This window comes from Salvia hispanica, chromosome 2, assembly GCF_023119035.1.
Source record: "Salvia hispanica cultivar TCC Black 2014 chromosome 2, UniMelb_Shisp_WGS_1.0, whole genome shotgun sequence".
Classification (NCBI taxonomy): domain Eukaryota; kingdom Viridiplantae; phylum Streptophyta; class Magnoliopsida; order Lamiales; family Lamiaceae; genus Salvia; species Salvia hispanica.
The window spans coordinates 19,145,000-19,160,671 of NC_062966.1; the positions used below are offsets into that span (position 1 = coordinate 19,145,000).

General features: G+C 35.9%; 4 protein-coding genes across 7 annotated transcripts; 2 read left to right on the forward strand and 2 right to left on the reverse strand.

Annotated features, from left to right (window-relative positions):
* Positions 1-6,406: 6,406 nt before the first annotated feature.
* On the reverse strand, positions 6,407-7,042 carry LOC125206415. Its single transcript, XM_048105668.1, has one exon. The coding sequence runs from the start codon at positions 7,040-7,042 to the stop codon at positions 6,407-6,409; it is 636 nt and encodes a 211-aa protein (XP_047961625.1).
* Positions 7,039-7,551, reverse strand: LOC125206416. Its single transcript, XM_048105670.1, has one exon. It carries the CDS (start codon positions 7,549-7,551, stop codon positions 7,039-7,041), a length of 513 nt encoding a protein of 170 aa, XP_047961627.1.
* A 1,132-nt stretch (positions 7,552-8,683) lies between these two features.
* On the forward strand, positions 8,684-13,147 carry LOC125205181 (cullin-3A-like). 4 transcript variants are annotated; one of them, XM_048104007.1, is made up of 3 exons: positions 8,684-9,152; positions 10,134-12,221; positions 13,064-13,147. In XM_048104007.1, exons 1-2 carry the CDS (start codon positions 8,989-8,991, stop codon positions 12,172-12,174), a joined length of 2,205 nt encoding a protein of 734 aa, XP_047959964.1. In that variant the 5' UTR covers positions 8,684-8,988; the 3' UTR covers positions 12,175-12,221; positions 13,064-13,147. The 4 variants fall into 4 exon arrangements, with proteins under 4 accessions (XP_047959964.1, XP_047959965.1, XP_047959963.1 ...); XM_048104008.1 differs by lacking the exon at positions 13,064-13,147 and adding an exon at positions 12,437-12,546; XM_048104006.1 differs by lacking the exon at positions 13,064-13,147 and adding an exon at positions 12,337-12,367.
* LOC125205183 (origin of replication complex subunit 6) lies at positions 13,092-14,963 on the forward strand. Its single transcript, XM_048104009.1, has 9 exons — positions 13,092-13,361; positions 13,449-13,495; positions 13,581-13,685; positions 13,777-13,857; positions 13,960-14,071; positions 14,161-14,311; positions 14,399-14,469; positions 14,556-14,652; positions 14,734-14,963. The coding sequence occupies exons 1-9, from the start codon at positions 13,092-13,094 to the stop codon at positions 14,814-14,816; spliced, it is 1,017 nt and encodes a 338-aa protein (XP_047959966.1). The 3' UTR covers positions 14,817-14,963.
* The last annotated feature ends 709 nt before the right edge of the window (positions 14,964-15,672 follow it).

The following is a 15,672-nucleotide window of genomic DNA, read 5'->3' on the forward strand; positions in this document are numbered from 1 at the left end:
TAAAAACAAAAAAAAATTTAAAAAATTTAAAAAAAATAAAATAAAAAAATTAATAAAATTACAATTATACCCCTCTGTTGACATAAACTACATGCTGTTGACATTTCACAAATATTTTGGATGAATGACTGAGATTGCATCTCAATTCTCAATTAGGTTGATAAATCTCAACCTAACAAGACCCTATATATATATATATATAGAGTCCTATTATCCACAAATCCACTCTTAAAGACCGAACTAGAGACCAAATTAGGACCCTTAGATTTAGTTTTTAATGGATGAGATTAGACAATACTTTAATAATTTCACTCCTTCATTAAGTAATTAATTTACTTCAATCCAGGGGTATTTTGGTCAAAATACATGTAGGGTAAAAAAATTTGAATAGATGAATTTTACTTCACGCGGTTTGCATTCACGGATTGTTTGTCTTCACTTCTCTCTCTATTTCTTCTCCGTCTTCACTTCTCTCTCTATTTCTTCTCCAAATCGACGAAGCTCTTCTCCAAATCGACGCTGATTTCTATCTCCAAATCGACGTTGATTTGTTTATCTAAATTGACGGTCATCTTCTACTCCAAATAGACGATTCAAAGCTATTCATCTGGAAAAATCGAAATGGTTGACACAAGGAAGTCCTCGGGCGATAGTGGACGCCAATTGCGTCACACCAGAACTTCCGATGAAGGTAATACACTTTTAAGCTTTCCAGATATTTAATCTTAATTTACTTCATTATATTCTGAAATTTGTTTCCGATTTTAATCGAAACAGATGTAGGACTAAAATATCATCGCAAGAAGACAGCTACTGGAAGAAAAATTCCTGAGGAAAAAGGTATAAAAAATATTTGTTATGAAGTAGTAATTTGATAAAATGAAGTTAAAGCACTAATATATTATCCTGTGAAGTAGTAAATTCGTAAAATGAGGTAATAAAGCATTGTAATGAAGTAATAGACACTAAATATGAACTATCTATATACTGTGTTGTATGGGTTTAGGATTTTAGGATTAAACTTAACTGATGTGTGGTTTCCAGATTAAAATGAAGTACATATTCTTTTTAATGAAGTAGTAAATTGATAAGATAAAGTAATAAGTTATGATAATGAAGTAATATAAATAATCTGCTTATACAATAGGTTTTTATTACTAAAATGAAGTAATAAAACATTATAATGAAGTAAATGACTCTAAAAATGAAGTAATAAACTATTATAATGAAGTAACATGTTTAACTGATGTGTTGTTTGCACATTAAATGAAGTAACATAGTATTCTTAGTGAAGGAAATACCGAATTTCAAATGGGAACATGTGGACACGGTACAAGCATCATTCTGAAGTATCTTAATTTTTTATAAAGTAGTAATTTGAAAAAATGAAGTTATTTACTGTTTTGTACTCAGCTGCTGTGTTGTTTCATATTCTTCAGATATTTAACAATACTTCATTCTCCCAGTTTTTTACTTCATTCGAGTGATCTTTTACTTCATTACATAGGTCTTTTTCCCCATATGTGCGAATGAGCATTATTATGGTATTTGCTTTTGCTTCAAAAGAAATGGAATTGTTGTACTAGATAACTCTGAAAATGGCGACGACAATGATCTCACAACCAATTATAGTGACATTCCAGAGACGTTGGTTTGTATTCTTCACATATGATTTAATTTTATTACACTTACATATGATACACAACTAAAAATAACATATATTTTATTATACATGCAGAGATCATATTTTTGTCAATTCCTCACCAACATTTAGTAATAAAACCTAACTGTATAAACAAATCAATGATATTACTTCATTATTATAATTTATTACTTTATCTTATCATTTATTACTTCATTAAAAAGAATATGTAGTTCATTTTAATGTGCAAACAAGTCAGCATATACACTACAATAATATCAGCATTTAATATTCAATAAGAACAGAAGTTCAGTTTTAATGATTATTACTTCAGGATAACTTAACTTTACTTCATTATAACAACAATTTAGTCGAATTGATGGCATACTTTAATATGCAAACAACACATCAGTTAAAGATGTTACTTCATGATAATATTTTATTAATTCATTTTAACAGTGATTTACTTCATTATTATGAATTATTACTTCATTTTAGTAATAAAACCTACTGTGTAAACAGATCATTTATATTACTTAATTATCATAACTTATTACTTCATTTTATGAATTCAATACTTCATACTAACTAGATTATAATTAAAAGGAAAACATATCATTTATATTACAGAATCTTATCAGTTTATTACTTCATTCTCATGTTTTATTACTTCATTTTGGTAATAAACCTAACTGTATAAACAAATCAATGATATTACTTCATTATTATAATTTATTACTTCATCTTATCAATTTATTACTTCATTAAAAAGAATATGTAGTTCATTTTAATGTGCAAACAAGTCAGCATATATACTACAATAATATCAACATTTAATATTCAATAAGAACAGAAGTTCAGTTTTACTAGTTATTACTTCAGGATAACTTAACTTTACTTCATTATGAGTACAAATCGCATATACACTACAATAATATCAGCATTTAATATTCAACAAGAACAAAAGTTCAGTTTTACTTGTTATTAGTTCAGGATAACCAAAGTGTAGTTCATCATGAGTACAAATCGCATATACACTACAAACATGAAAAAAATTTGTTTTACTTCATTAGTTTTAAGCTCATGGATCAGCGTTCCAACGTTGCAACGTAGTTTTTAGCTCATTTTTCCGACCATTTACTTCATTATTAATATGATTACACTACAAACATGAAAAACATCAAAAATAACACATTACTCAACTGGAAAAAGTCATGAACCTTCAACTGTGGTATTATCTGATTCTGGCTCTACATCTGAATCAGAATCCGTATCAAAAAGAGATCCTCCTGGATTAGTAGGATCATCCATAATCGATCCAACATTGTTCGATGTAGATCCAGTTGAAGTAGATCCTAATCCGTCTTCAACCGCGGAATTTGTTGATGTAGATCCTAATCCGTCGATATTCTCCATGAGAGTCAGAATATTGCCAAATTGAAGAAGAATTCGTGAATTAAGGCTCAGCGCCACCGAATTTGTCAAGTGCGCTGCCGCCGCCGCCGCGGATTGATCCCCTCCAGCAGCTTTTGATGAGCCCGAAACGAATGAAACACAAATTGAATTACGAAAATGGATTGAACGTGGAATGAACGCAGATCGTGGATGGCAGATTGAAGAGATCGACGCACAGATCGTGAATTGCGAGAGAAACACGTTATGTATGTGTTATGTATGTGTTAAGAATTGATTTCCTAAAATACCCCTCAGCAAGTTTTTATTGATTTAAATATTAAGTTAATTGCAAATTAATCCTAACCACAAGATAAAAAAAATGAAGGGCCCTAATTTGGTCTCTAGTTCGGCCCTTAAGAATGGTTCGACATTGATCACAACTCTCTCTCTCTCTCTATATATATATATATATATGATTATCACAATAGACATGGTGATGTTATGATCCAAACACAAGTGTTATCCGATCTTCTTTACATATATACAGTCAAATAAAGATTGATTTTTTCTTCAACATGATAATGATCAAATTTACTTCCTCAAATCAATAACGATGGAAGAAAATCCACAGTGCAATATGTTTGATCATAAATTTGTGATTACCAAATACAATGAACAATAGCATAAGTGGAAATGGAAAAGCTACACAATCCATCTAAAATCAACATAATCAAATGTGCTATGATGAAACTATGAATATCAAATTCGATCATTAAAAGCTATCAATATCAAAAGAGTAACTTTACCGCAGTAACAACCGGTGACGATAGCGAAATTCGAAGCATATATAGCTGAAATCGCTGAAAGACCGAGATTATTTATGTGTTTTGACATCAATCCTACAGATCCTCTAGCAATCCCTAGTTTTTGCACAAAAACAATTCTCTAAATCAGACGACGATCATCTAAAAACAATTCAGAAAGCAAGAGAGAGAGAAAAAAAAAACCTGCGAGCACAGTGGGGATTAGAATGCGCTGCTTCCGGTGGTCTGGATTCGATGAAGGCAAATTCAAGGAAGAAGATAATAGAGAATTTCGTGTGATTTGATCCGCACTTTTTTCGTTCGAAGCCATTTGAGCTGAGGGGTTGAATCAAATTATCTTTGCTTTGCTAACTTCCCACTCGCTCACTCACTCACGTATATATGAAACATGGGAAACTAATCTCCACTAATAAAAAAAAAACATGGGAAACCAACTAAGTAGGATTATATATTTATTAGAATTAATTTCTGAATTTTATATTAATTGCATTTACATCCCTCAGCATAAAATGATTATACAAAACCTCTCAAAACTCCCCTTTTAGATATTGTATAGATTAGGATTTTCCAATGTTTAAGTTTTGGTATTTATTTATTTTCTTATTTGATTAAAATAAATAAAGAGAAAAGTGTTGACCAATATTAATTGGTCTTGATATTTTTTTATGAGAAATTACACCACATATATAAAAAATTTCACCAACGTTTGATTCAGTACAAAAAATTTTAAGTTTACATATTCCATACAAAAAAGTTTAATACTAATATATTCCGACCAAAATTCCTCTAACACCGTTACTTTTCTGATTTTTTCATCCTTTTTTTTTAAAAAAAAATCGTCATATTCACACTTACTTGATTCCCTGCACAATTTCTATTTTTATACATTGAATAAAAAAAATTCAAACACCATGAGTTTTCAACTATCGTTTGAATCCACCATTGACAAAATATCGTCGAGCTCTCTCCCAAATTTGAAATTAAACCCTTCACCTATTCACGTCAATCGTTGCTTTGCTGCCTCGAGCTTCGCAGGTCCCTGAAACTTTTACAAATTAATAATCCCTCCGTTCCACAAAAGATGTCACACTTTCCTTTTTAGTTTGTCCCACGAAAGATATCTCTTTTTGGAAAAAGTTCTCTCACACATGAATATAAAATTTATATTTTCTCTCTTCATTTAACGCACAAAATAAAACTTTCTAAAATCATGTGTCGTCCCACAAGTGTGACATTTTTTGTAGGACGGATGGAATAGTAATTTTCAATTTTTCATGGCTTCGAAGAGCTATTTATTTCTGAATTAGTACTGGTGCAAGATTAATTAAAGGCAAGTTTGAATTAAATGCATAAATTGTCAACCTGAATAAGATAATTGTCATGTATGTATGTATTGTTCCGAAAGATTAGTGCTTGAGCAGTGAAGATCAACTATGTAAACAACACTTATTACCTCCCGTCATCCATCTCTATTTTTCATACTGGGATCTTCTACAGGTGAATACAATTATAAAATACTACCCCCTCCTCCGTCAATTACGTAAACGATACGAATTTTAATGTAAAATTGGTAAAATAAGAGAGGTAGAGATAAAAAGTAATTATTTTATTGTTAGAGATAATGAGTCCTACGTCTAATGAGAGAAAAAACTTTACAAAATTAGAAAGTGCATATTCTTGTGGGATGGAGGGAGTACTCTATACGAAGAGTAACAGTGTGTTATTTAGATTTAGACGGAATGTATTAACTTGAAACACTAATTAAACTTTTGGTATAAAATGTGTAAACTTAAAACCTTTTATATTAAATTGAAATATCGGTTAACTTTTTTGTACGTAAAGCGTAATTTCTTTTTTTACTTTTTTTTTTTTTTACAAAACAGTGTTTCATTTTGGTTCATTTTAGCTCATTTCCTTTAAGTTTTACTACTAGTATTTTTTATTTGTATATATAAATGTCTCATTAATTGTGTATATAAATGTCTCATTAAGGCTAAAATGACACACTTTTCTAGTTCATTTCCTTTGCCTACATTTTTCCTCTTGTGTTATCTCTTAAATTTTTAATTAATTAAAATTTTTATTATGACTTATCAAATGAATGTTTACACTTATCTGTGGTACCGTTCACTCTATATGATAACTTATCAATGGTTATATCATACCCATTGTGGCGTTATTTACCTCATTGATCGGCGTTAATTGCTTGCCTCCTCCTTGTGGCTAGAGCCAATAAGAACATCCACAATAGGGTGGACACTTTGGCCGGACACTTTTACGTTTTTTGTTCATAGCCACTTTTTATTTGTCTACAGCCAAAAAAAAAAGTTTTCGCAGCAATAGTGGACACTTTTTTTAGCCACATTTCACTTTATTTTATATGTTGTATATTTTAATTCATTTACAATTAAAATTATCGGACTGAAAATAATTAGATAAAAACGGCTAATAAAACAAATTAAAATTGAAAACTAAATTTTCGTCGGATTAAAGTAAGGGGAAAATTACAACGAAAATTTGATCTACGGAAAATCACACATGTTCTTCACGCTACGCCGCCTCCCCTACGTGCCCAGACCTCTTCAATCAAATCGACCTGGAGTTGGTCATGTGCTGTGCTCCTGCGTATATCAGCGAAACGTTGGATCAGATATTCATTACTACGTGGTACACCCATCTGTATCGGCGCGGAGGCAACGCCGTGACTTGTACTTGCACCATCTTCCGGTGCCCAACGTTCTGCAGCAAATCCTTCATCTTCTATTATCATATTGTGCAATATGATACATGCTACCATAATATTCGCGACATCATCTTCGTGCCAAACTCGTGCCGGGCAGCGTATAATGGCCCATCGCGCTTGGAGCACACCAAAAGCTCGCTCAACATCTTTCCTAGCGGCCTCTTGTTTTCGCGCAAAATATTGTCTCCTCGCTCCAGCCGGTTGGCGAAGTGTCTTAACGAATACGGGCCAACGAGGGTATATTCCATCTGCCAAATAGTATCCCCTGCGATACTGCGTGCCGTTTGCTACGAAACTGATCTCTGGACCCTCTCCCCGGCACTCATCATTGAAGAGAGGCGACGACTGCAGAACGTTGATGTCGTTGTTCGAACTTGCAACGCCGAAATACGCATGCCAGATCCGCAAACGGTAGTCAGCAACGGCTTCCAGTATCATCGAAGGATGTTTGCTTTTGAAACCAGTAGTGAACTGGCCTTTCCACGCCACCGGGCGTTTTTCCACTCCCAATGCATGCAATCAATGCTGCCCAACATCCCTGGGAAACTGTGCACCGCACCGTGCATATCTAGCAGTCTCTGGCACTCATCAGGGGTTGGCTTTCGTAGGAACTCCGGACCAAAGACTTCCCGCATGCCCTTACAAAATTGCCGGAGCACCTCTAGACTAGTCGTCTCACCCATCTGTAGGTATTCGTCGAACATATCAGCCGGTCCGGCATAGGCAAGCTGCCTTATTGCAGAGGTGCATTTCTGAAAAGTAGATAGTCCGATCCGGCCAGTGCAATCACTCCGGAGGTTGAAGCAACCGTACCGGTCCGCCAATGTCGTCGCTATATGGGTGAAGAGCGGTCGCGACATTTCTGAAACGCCGACGGAAAATCTCAGCTGGGTAACGGGGGTTAGCGCTAAAGTAGTCTGCCATAAGCCGCTCAGCCGCTCCGACATGGTCTCGTGGGATTGTCCGACGATGACGAATCTCACGAGGGATCGCCGCCGCCGCCTCATCCTCCTCGTCGGCTTCCCTCTGCACCTCTTGAATCAAAGAATCCCATGCTTCATTCCACAAATCATCCATAGCAATGGAAATCTACAAACTTTTAGAGATAGAAAAATTGGATAGAAAGTGAAATGGGTGTGAAGATGTGTATGGAGAGAAGATGAAAATGGGAGGAATATTTATAATAAAAACAATTAAAAATCCAAAAAAAAAAAAAAATTAAATCAGCGACCGCCGCGGCGGTTTCGCCGTGCGATAGATAGCCGCGGCAGCCGCCGCGATTCTTTCTCCTCCAGCTCGTCCTCGGCGCTTTCAGGGCGAAAGCCCTTCCGCCCCACAAAAGCCGTCCGCCTCCAGAGCGGACGCGTCCACCGCAATAGCCAGCCGCGGCTTAGCCGCGATCGGGCGGCCGCCCCTATAGTGGATGTTTACACTTATATGTGGTACCGTTCACTCTGTATGATGACTTATCAATGGTTATATCATACCCATTGTGGCGTTATTTACCTCATTGATCGGCGTTAATTGCTTGCCTCCTCATTGTGGCTAGAGCCAATAACACATTGCCTTGTAACTAAAAACAGTAAGCTGAACTTGAGAAAGCGAATTGCATTTAGACTTTAGTGGAAATGGAGACACAGTCTAACGACAATTTAATTAGAAAGATTAATAAATAAAACATTATAAAAATACACATTTTAAATCATTTTTAGTTATATCATTTCAAGATGGATGAATTATGTATCCTACTTTATGTCATTATCATCTTGTCCATAGTATTTTCCAGTCAATGCTTTAGTTTCTAATAAACCATTAGCAGATACTAGTATCCAATGGTTTATAAATGTAATGTGACAGATATAAAAAGAGAAAATTAGTTGATGTAAAATGGTTTAGGAGGATTAATCAAAAGGGGAAATGATTACAAATCAAATGGATATATAAATAGAATGAGAATGAGAAGTAAGTGTAGAGTTTTTATACTAAAAATTTACTGAATTAATTAATACGGTAATTCACATTTCATAATTGTGTGTGGTAAACCAAGTCACCTTCAATTTCCCTCTTATAATTTCCAAATCGACCCCAGCGAAAACCCTAACGAAAACTGGCATCCCTTTTTGACAAAAGAAATGAAGAACAGTTGTTCCTTTTGATCAATTATCTCAAACTCATGTTCATGCTGGATTAGCTCGGCCCACAATCCAATCTATCACTGCATCTATACGGTTTTCAGCTCCAATTTCATCCCCTGAACCTGTTTTCTTCGCCTCATCAACCAATTGAAAAAAATCCCTAAAATCGCGTCATCGATCTGACCCTAAAACCTCGGGTTTCGTAGATTATTTGCTCTCGGAGATCACAATTTCAAATTTTCCGAAAGGATGAGCAGCGGGCCGAAGAAGAGGAATTTTCAGATTGAAGCGTTTAAGCATAAAGTGGTGGTGGATCCCAAGTATGCAGAAAAGACTTGGAAGGTTTTAGAGGATGCGATTAGAGAGATTTACAACCATAACGCTAGCGGCCTTAGTTTTGAAGAATTATACAGGTTTCTTTTTGCTGTTTCCTGCCCCAATTTCGTGAAGTTTTGTTTTTGCTTCCTTTTTCACGGTTTAGTTCGTCACTAGCTTCTTAAGATATTCGTTATTGAAGTTGATTGGGCGCTACTCTTTTTTTTTTTTTTGGCTGTCAATTGTCTGCGTATGGTTGTTGAATTGCTAGTTTTCTTTAAATTGATGGATGATTCTGTAGCTGTACGCTGTAGGAGTTTACATTTGATTTGGTAAGCGTTCAAACGCGTTTTACCACCATTTCTATGCAAGACACCCTAGCTAATCAATGTGTTCATGGGTGGCATTTCATTCTTTCCTCTTCCCCTATCACATTTGAACAATGTTATCTTAAAGTGTAATCCCGAGGCGCATAGTTTATACATACTTGATGTGTAATTATCCGGTCTTTACATACTATTAACTAAACAGATTAAGGATTTCACATTGAATGTTATTTTTAGAGAGCTGTGTTTGTTTTTAATAGAATATGCACATAATATGGTTTCATTGGCGCCTTGTCCTCTGTATGTGTACTGTTACTACATTTCTATGTAGTGGAAAGAACTTTGCTTCTGAATTTGTTTCAGTTAATTTGAATATTACTTGTGCTTTTAAAATTTTTAATCCCTCTGCTTCAATCCTTCTTTGTCACCATTATGCTGTAGAAAAGAACCTTCCTTCCAGTGCAGAAGGTAATTTGAGTTGTGATTTGTTGAAAGAGTCAATAAACATTATCACTGATAAGAGTTTGAATGAGGAGAATCAGATTTGTGTCCTTTATCATTATATGCTGTCTAGAGGCACATTTTCTAATAGAGGCTGTGATTGTTGAATATGTTGTCCTTTATCTTTTGGTTGAAGTGAATCCTTGCTTAAGTCAGACATTAGGAGTGTATGTGTGAAACGAGTAACTTACCAAATTGCATGCTCTTCCTGCAACATATTGGGTCTCTAATTTGGAATTTCTTTGCATCCAGAAATGCTTACAATATGGTATTACATAAATTTGGTGAGAGACTTTATTCTGGACTTGTGTCTACTATGACACTCCATCTTCAGTCAATGTCCGAATCCATAGAAGCTGCCCAAGGTGCTTCATTCCTGGATGAACTTAATACCAAATGGAACGATCACAATAAAGCATTGCAAATGATCCGTGACATACTAATGTACATGGACAGAACATTCATCCCAAGCACCCACAAAACCCCTGTTCATGAGCTTGGGTTAAACCTCTGGAGGGACCATGTAATCCACAATAGTAATATCCAGTCAAGGCTTTTAAACACCATTCTTGAACTGATACAGAGGGAACGCACAGGCGAAGTTATCAACAGAGGGCTTATGAGAAACATTATCAAAATGCTAATGGACTTGGGACCTTCAGTCTACCAAGAAGATTTTGAGAAATCATTTCTTCAAGTTTCTGCTGATTTCTATCGAGCAGAATCTCAGGAATATATCGAATGTTGTGATTGTGCAGACTATCTGAAGAAAGCTGAAAGGCGACTCAATGAAGAAATTGACAGGGTATCGCATTATTTAGACACGAAGACTGAAACAAAGATAACCAATGTTGTAGAAAAGGAGATGATAGCCAACCACAAGCTCAGATTAATACACATGGAGAACTCAGGACTGATAAAGATGCTTCTCGATGATAAATTTGAAGACTTGGCAAGGATGTACAACTTATTCCATCGGGTTTCTATAGGTCTTTCGACAATCAGGGATGTAATGACGTCTCACATCAGAGATACAGGCAAACAGCTTGTTACTGATCCTGAGAAATCAAAGAATCCAGTGGAGTTTGTTGAGACCCTCCTTGAGAAAAGGGATAAGTATGATAAAATCATAAGCTCGGCATTCAGCAATGATAAGACCTTCCAGAATGCCTTGAGTTCTTCATTCGAGTATTTCATCAATTTAAATCCTCGTTCTCCTGAGTACATATCTTTGTTTGTAGATGATAAGCTCCGCAAGGGACTGAAGGGAGTGAAAGACGATGATGTTGAGCTTATTCTTGATAAGGTGATGATATTATTTCGTTACCTTCAGGAGAAAGATGTTTTTGAGAAATACTACAAGCAGCACTTGGCAAAGAGGCTCTTGTCTGGAAAAACAGTATCTGATGATGCAGAGAGAAGTCTTATTGTCAAACTGAAGACTGAATGTGGTTATCAATTTACATCGAAATTGGAAGGGATGTTTACAGATATGAAGACGTCTCAGGACACAATGCAAGGGTTTTATGCTGCATGCGGTGCTGAGCTGGGGAATGGCCCAACATTAGTTGTACAGGTTTTGACTACTGGATCTTGGCCTACTCAATCCACCAATACTTGCAACCTTCCAGTTGAGCTGTCAACTCTGTGCGAGAAATTTCGATCATATTACTTGGGGACTCATACAGGTAGGAGATTAACCTGGCAGACAAATATGGGAACAGCTGATCTGAGAGCAACCTTTGGGGAAGTACATAAGTATGAGCTGAATGTTTCGACTTATCAAATGTGTGTCCTAATGTTGTTCAACAATACTGAACATCTTAGCTACAAGGAGATTGAGCAGGCCACAGAGATTCCCTCTTCTGATTTGAAACGGTGCCTGCAGTCCCTAGCTTGCGTAAAAGGGAAAAATGTGCTCCGTAAAGAGCCCATGAGCAAGGATATTGGAGAGGATGATGTATTTTCTGTTAATGACAGTTTCACGAGCAAACTTCGAAAGGTTAAAATAGGAACTGTGGTTGCACAGAAGGAATCTGAGCCTGAGAAGCAAGAGACAAGGCAGAGGGTGGAGGAAGATAGGAAACCCCAGATTGAGGCTGCAATAGTCAGAATCATGAAATCGAGGAGGGTATTGGATCACAATAATATCATTGCCGAGGTGACAAAACAGTTGCAGTCACGGTTCCTGGCCAACCCTGGGGAGATCAAGAAACGAATTGAATCGCTTATAGAGCGAGACTTCTTGGAAAGGGATAATGAAGATAGGCGATTGTACCGGTATCTCGCCTGAAAAATTTGTCTACTTTGCCATGAAAGTGCTGCTGATTGACAGTTAAGGCAAGTTTATTTCTGAAAGATGCAATTTATATTCTGAGTGAAACTTTTATCTCTTCATGCAATGGCCACTGTTCAATTCAATCCTTTGTAACGTCATTTACATTTTTACCTGCAGTTATGAATTCACTCTCTCGCGTCTTTAGTTCCTTCTGTGTGCTATACTCATTGACAAGTTATCATAACTGTGATGAAAACGTGTAAATGTTTGCCTGTAGAAGCTTTTATTGGGTTGTTCTGATACATTCTTCATCGAGGGGATTTCGTATATGATTGAGGGGTACAACATCCAATCATCGATATATAAAAATAAGTTGAAGTTTAGACCTATAATTAGAGTTAGAGTAATAAAAGTTCCAGAGAACCGATTGTATTAGTATGTTGGGCTTAGTAGAATGTTCCAGAGAGCCCATTCTGGATGTGCTGGACCGCTTAGAGGGGTGTAGTCTCCGGCACCTGGTCTGGACGGGGAAGGGTATGCGCTGCAAGACATTTCTATCTATTTTTAATTTTTCAAATCATGTACATTGTGTATTGTTTAGGAAATTTATTTTTGGTATTTGTAATTTTCAAACTCTAAATATCAACACATTTCACTTAATAATTTTTAAGAGCATTCTTGTTATTTAAATACTACTCCCTACGGAGTACTCCATTATTTAATTTTGTAAAGTGGATCATGAATAAAAGAAAAAAAAATAAAATTGTTAGCGTTGATGTAAAAATAAAAATGAGGGCGATGATATTGATAGTTGAGATAAAATTACAGAAATATTCGCCGTTAATTCGCGAATAACTGTGTGCCAGTTGGCGCCTAATAAAGAATCGGCATTTTTAATTTTCAGCGCGCGCCAATGAACCCTCAAAATTTCGATGCCTGCCGCGTTCCCGCCTTTAATCTTTGATGATAAAAGTGAAAATTCCCAGCAACCCAATAACGCAATTTCACTAGAGATTTCATTTCTCTCAATCCCAAAAACCAACAACAAGAATCGACCTAGTCCAATTTCATTTGCTCCAAAAATGGACATGTCCGACATAGCCAGGAAATTAGGCCTCTCCGAATCCAAATACGTCGTTCGTAAGGCTGCCGAGCTCCGCCGCCTAGCCGACATCCAGTTCGATTCCTCCATCATCGGCGTCGTACGTTTTCTCCTTTCATTCCGATAAAATCGTCCCATTTTCATCGATTCAATTGATTTATTAAGTGTGCTTGATTTTGATATTCAGGGCGAGATTTGCAAGGCCGTAATTTGCCTCGAGATTGCAGCTTCCAGGTATTTGATTAATCATGATAAGATTGCGAGCCGTATTCGAATTTAATTTCACTTAATTGATGCGATCTATGTATATATGTATCAGAATGGAAGTTTTGTTTGATCGGCATGAGGCAATAAAGCTGAGTGGGGTTTCCGAGAAGGCTTACAACAGATCCTTCAACTCGATGCAGAATGGGATGAATTTGAAGTCAGTATCTGCTATTGAAATTTTAACCTTTTTAGGGTGTTGATGCTATCAAAATTTTCTTTTACTTATTTAGTAATCTTGTTTTGTGAAGGAATAAACTTGATGTAAGAGAACTGGCCATTCAATTTGGATGTGTGCGCCTCATCCCCTTTGTTCACAAGGGCCTTTCTTTGTAAGCATTTGCAATCCCTAATTTTGTAGCCAAAATGACAAATTGTTGATTTTGCTTTGTGGTCTTTTTGCTTGTGGTTATAATCATATGGAGTTGTTTTAGGTATAAGGATCGGTTTCTTGCTTCGTTGCCTCTTTCTCGAAGGGGCGGTACGGACTTTAGTCGGCCTGTTTTTACTGCGGTGGCATTCTACCTTTGTGCCAAGAGGCATAAGGTACATATATATGCACAATTTTGCTATCATTTATGTTGAGTTGAGAGAGTGTTTTGAGTCATTTTGGTGAGTGTTTTATGTGAATGCAGCTCAAGGCAGACAAATTCAAGTTGATTGAGCTTGCTGGCACATCAGAGTCTGAATTTGCTAATATATCTACTTCGATGTTGGACCTATGCTTTGATGTGTTTGGGATAGCCAAGGAGAAAAAGGATGCTAGGAAAATCCAAGGCAACCGAGGTATAACATCATTGGATCACCTTAGCTCTTAACGCGGCTAAGATCATTCTGTATCAGTATCTTTAATCAAACAAATTGTATTTGCAGAGCTTATTGATGCATTGCCTGAAAAGAGAAGGCTAGAGGATGGTGGCTACTCTTCTAGTGATGGTGAAGAGGTAATAATTATTGTTCATTGGTGTAATGTGTTGTGGTCTAGCATGAGTTTTGGATGGTGCTGAAGTTAAACTGATGTTTGATGCAGTCTCCGGCCTACAAGAAGCGCAAGCAGATGGATAAACGGGATCACGATGAGTGGAAATCGGCTGTTTTGAAGTCTAACAAGCTTGGCAAGGCTCAAGGTAGTTAAGAAGAAAAACTTTCCAACTTTTTGAAGTTTGTTGCATTTTTAGTGAGTAATGTGGTTTTTTGTTCTATTGTAGCTGCTGCCAAGATAACGAAAAGCAGACAGAGCAGGCTTGATTTTCTGAAGAAGGCTCCTGAAACTGCAGCAAAAGCCTTGTGATCATAGATATTGATTTATTTTTTTTTCAATTTTGCTGATCTCAGATTATTTTTCAAGCTGTACATGACAATTGAAAGAAATGGGGAGTATAAATTATTGTTGAAATGAAATTGGCTCATATATGAAACAATCATATATTACAACATCTGCAAGTTTACCATGGTTGATTCTGGTGTCAAAATAATTATAGAACAAATATGCAAACATATCTCAATCTTATGGCATAGTTATTTTAGATGGTAAACAAGAGAATATAATTAGAATTCATAGTTTTATTGATGTATTATAGGATTCACAAGCTCTCGTTATATGGGAGGATTGTGAGTTATACAATGCTTCACTTACAAAGACCAAAAATGTTTTTGAAACTTCAATTTATTGTCTTTGTTAATATATGTGACAATTGATCCTCTAATAGGAAAAAGATAAGTTTCACAGTGTCAATCTATCTTACATGTTTGCTTTTGTCATGTTTGGAAGATTTTATGCAATGCTAGTCGTTGCTTTATTGTCACTAAACAATTTGGTGTTATGCGTTAGGGGAAACCCAAGTTTCGTTAATATTTTTCTTAGCTATAATATCTATGTTATGCCACTTTTCCTCATCAAAATTTACCTCAACACTTGATAGGACAATAACATTTTATTTCTTACCGTACATCTCAAAGTGATTATGTTTTCTCCAACAAAAGTAAAACATCAAGCAATGGAGTCGATGAGATTGCTTGCCAAATCACATTCACAGATCTCTAAGTATCCATTCTTTTCAAGAAAGGCTATATCCCACAGTTCCCTTCAAATATGAGGCAAACCTTAGTTTTACATTGATATGAGCTTTCTGTGGCCGATGAATGAA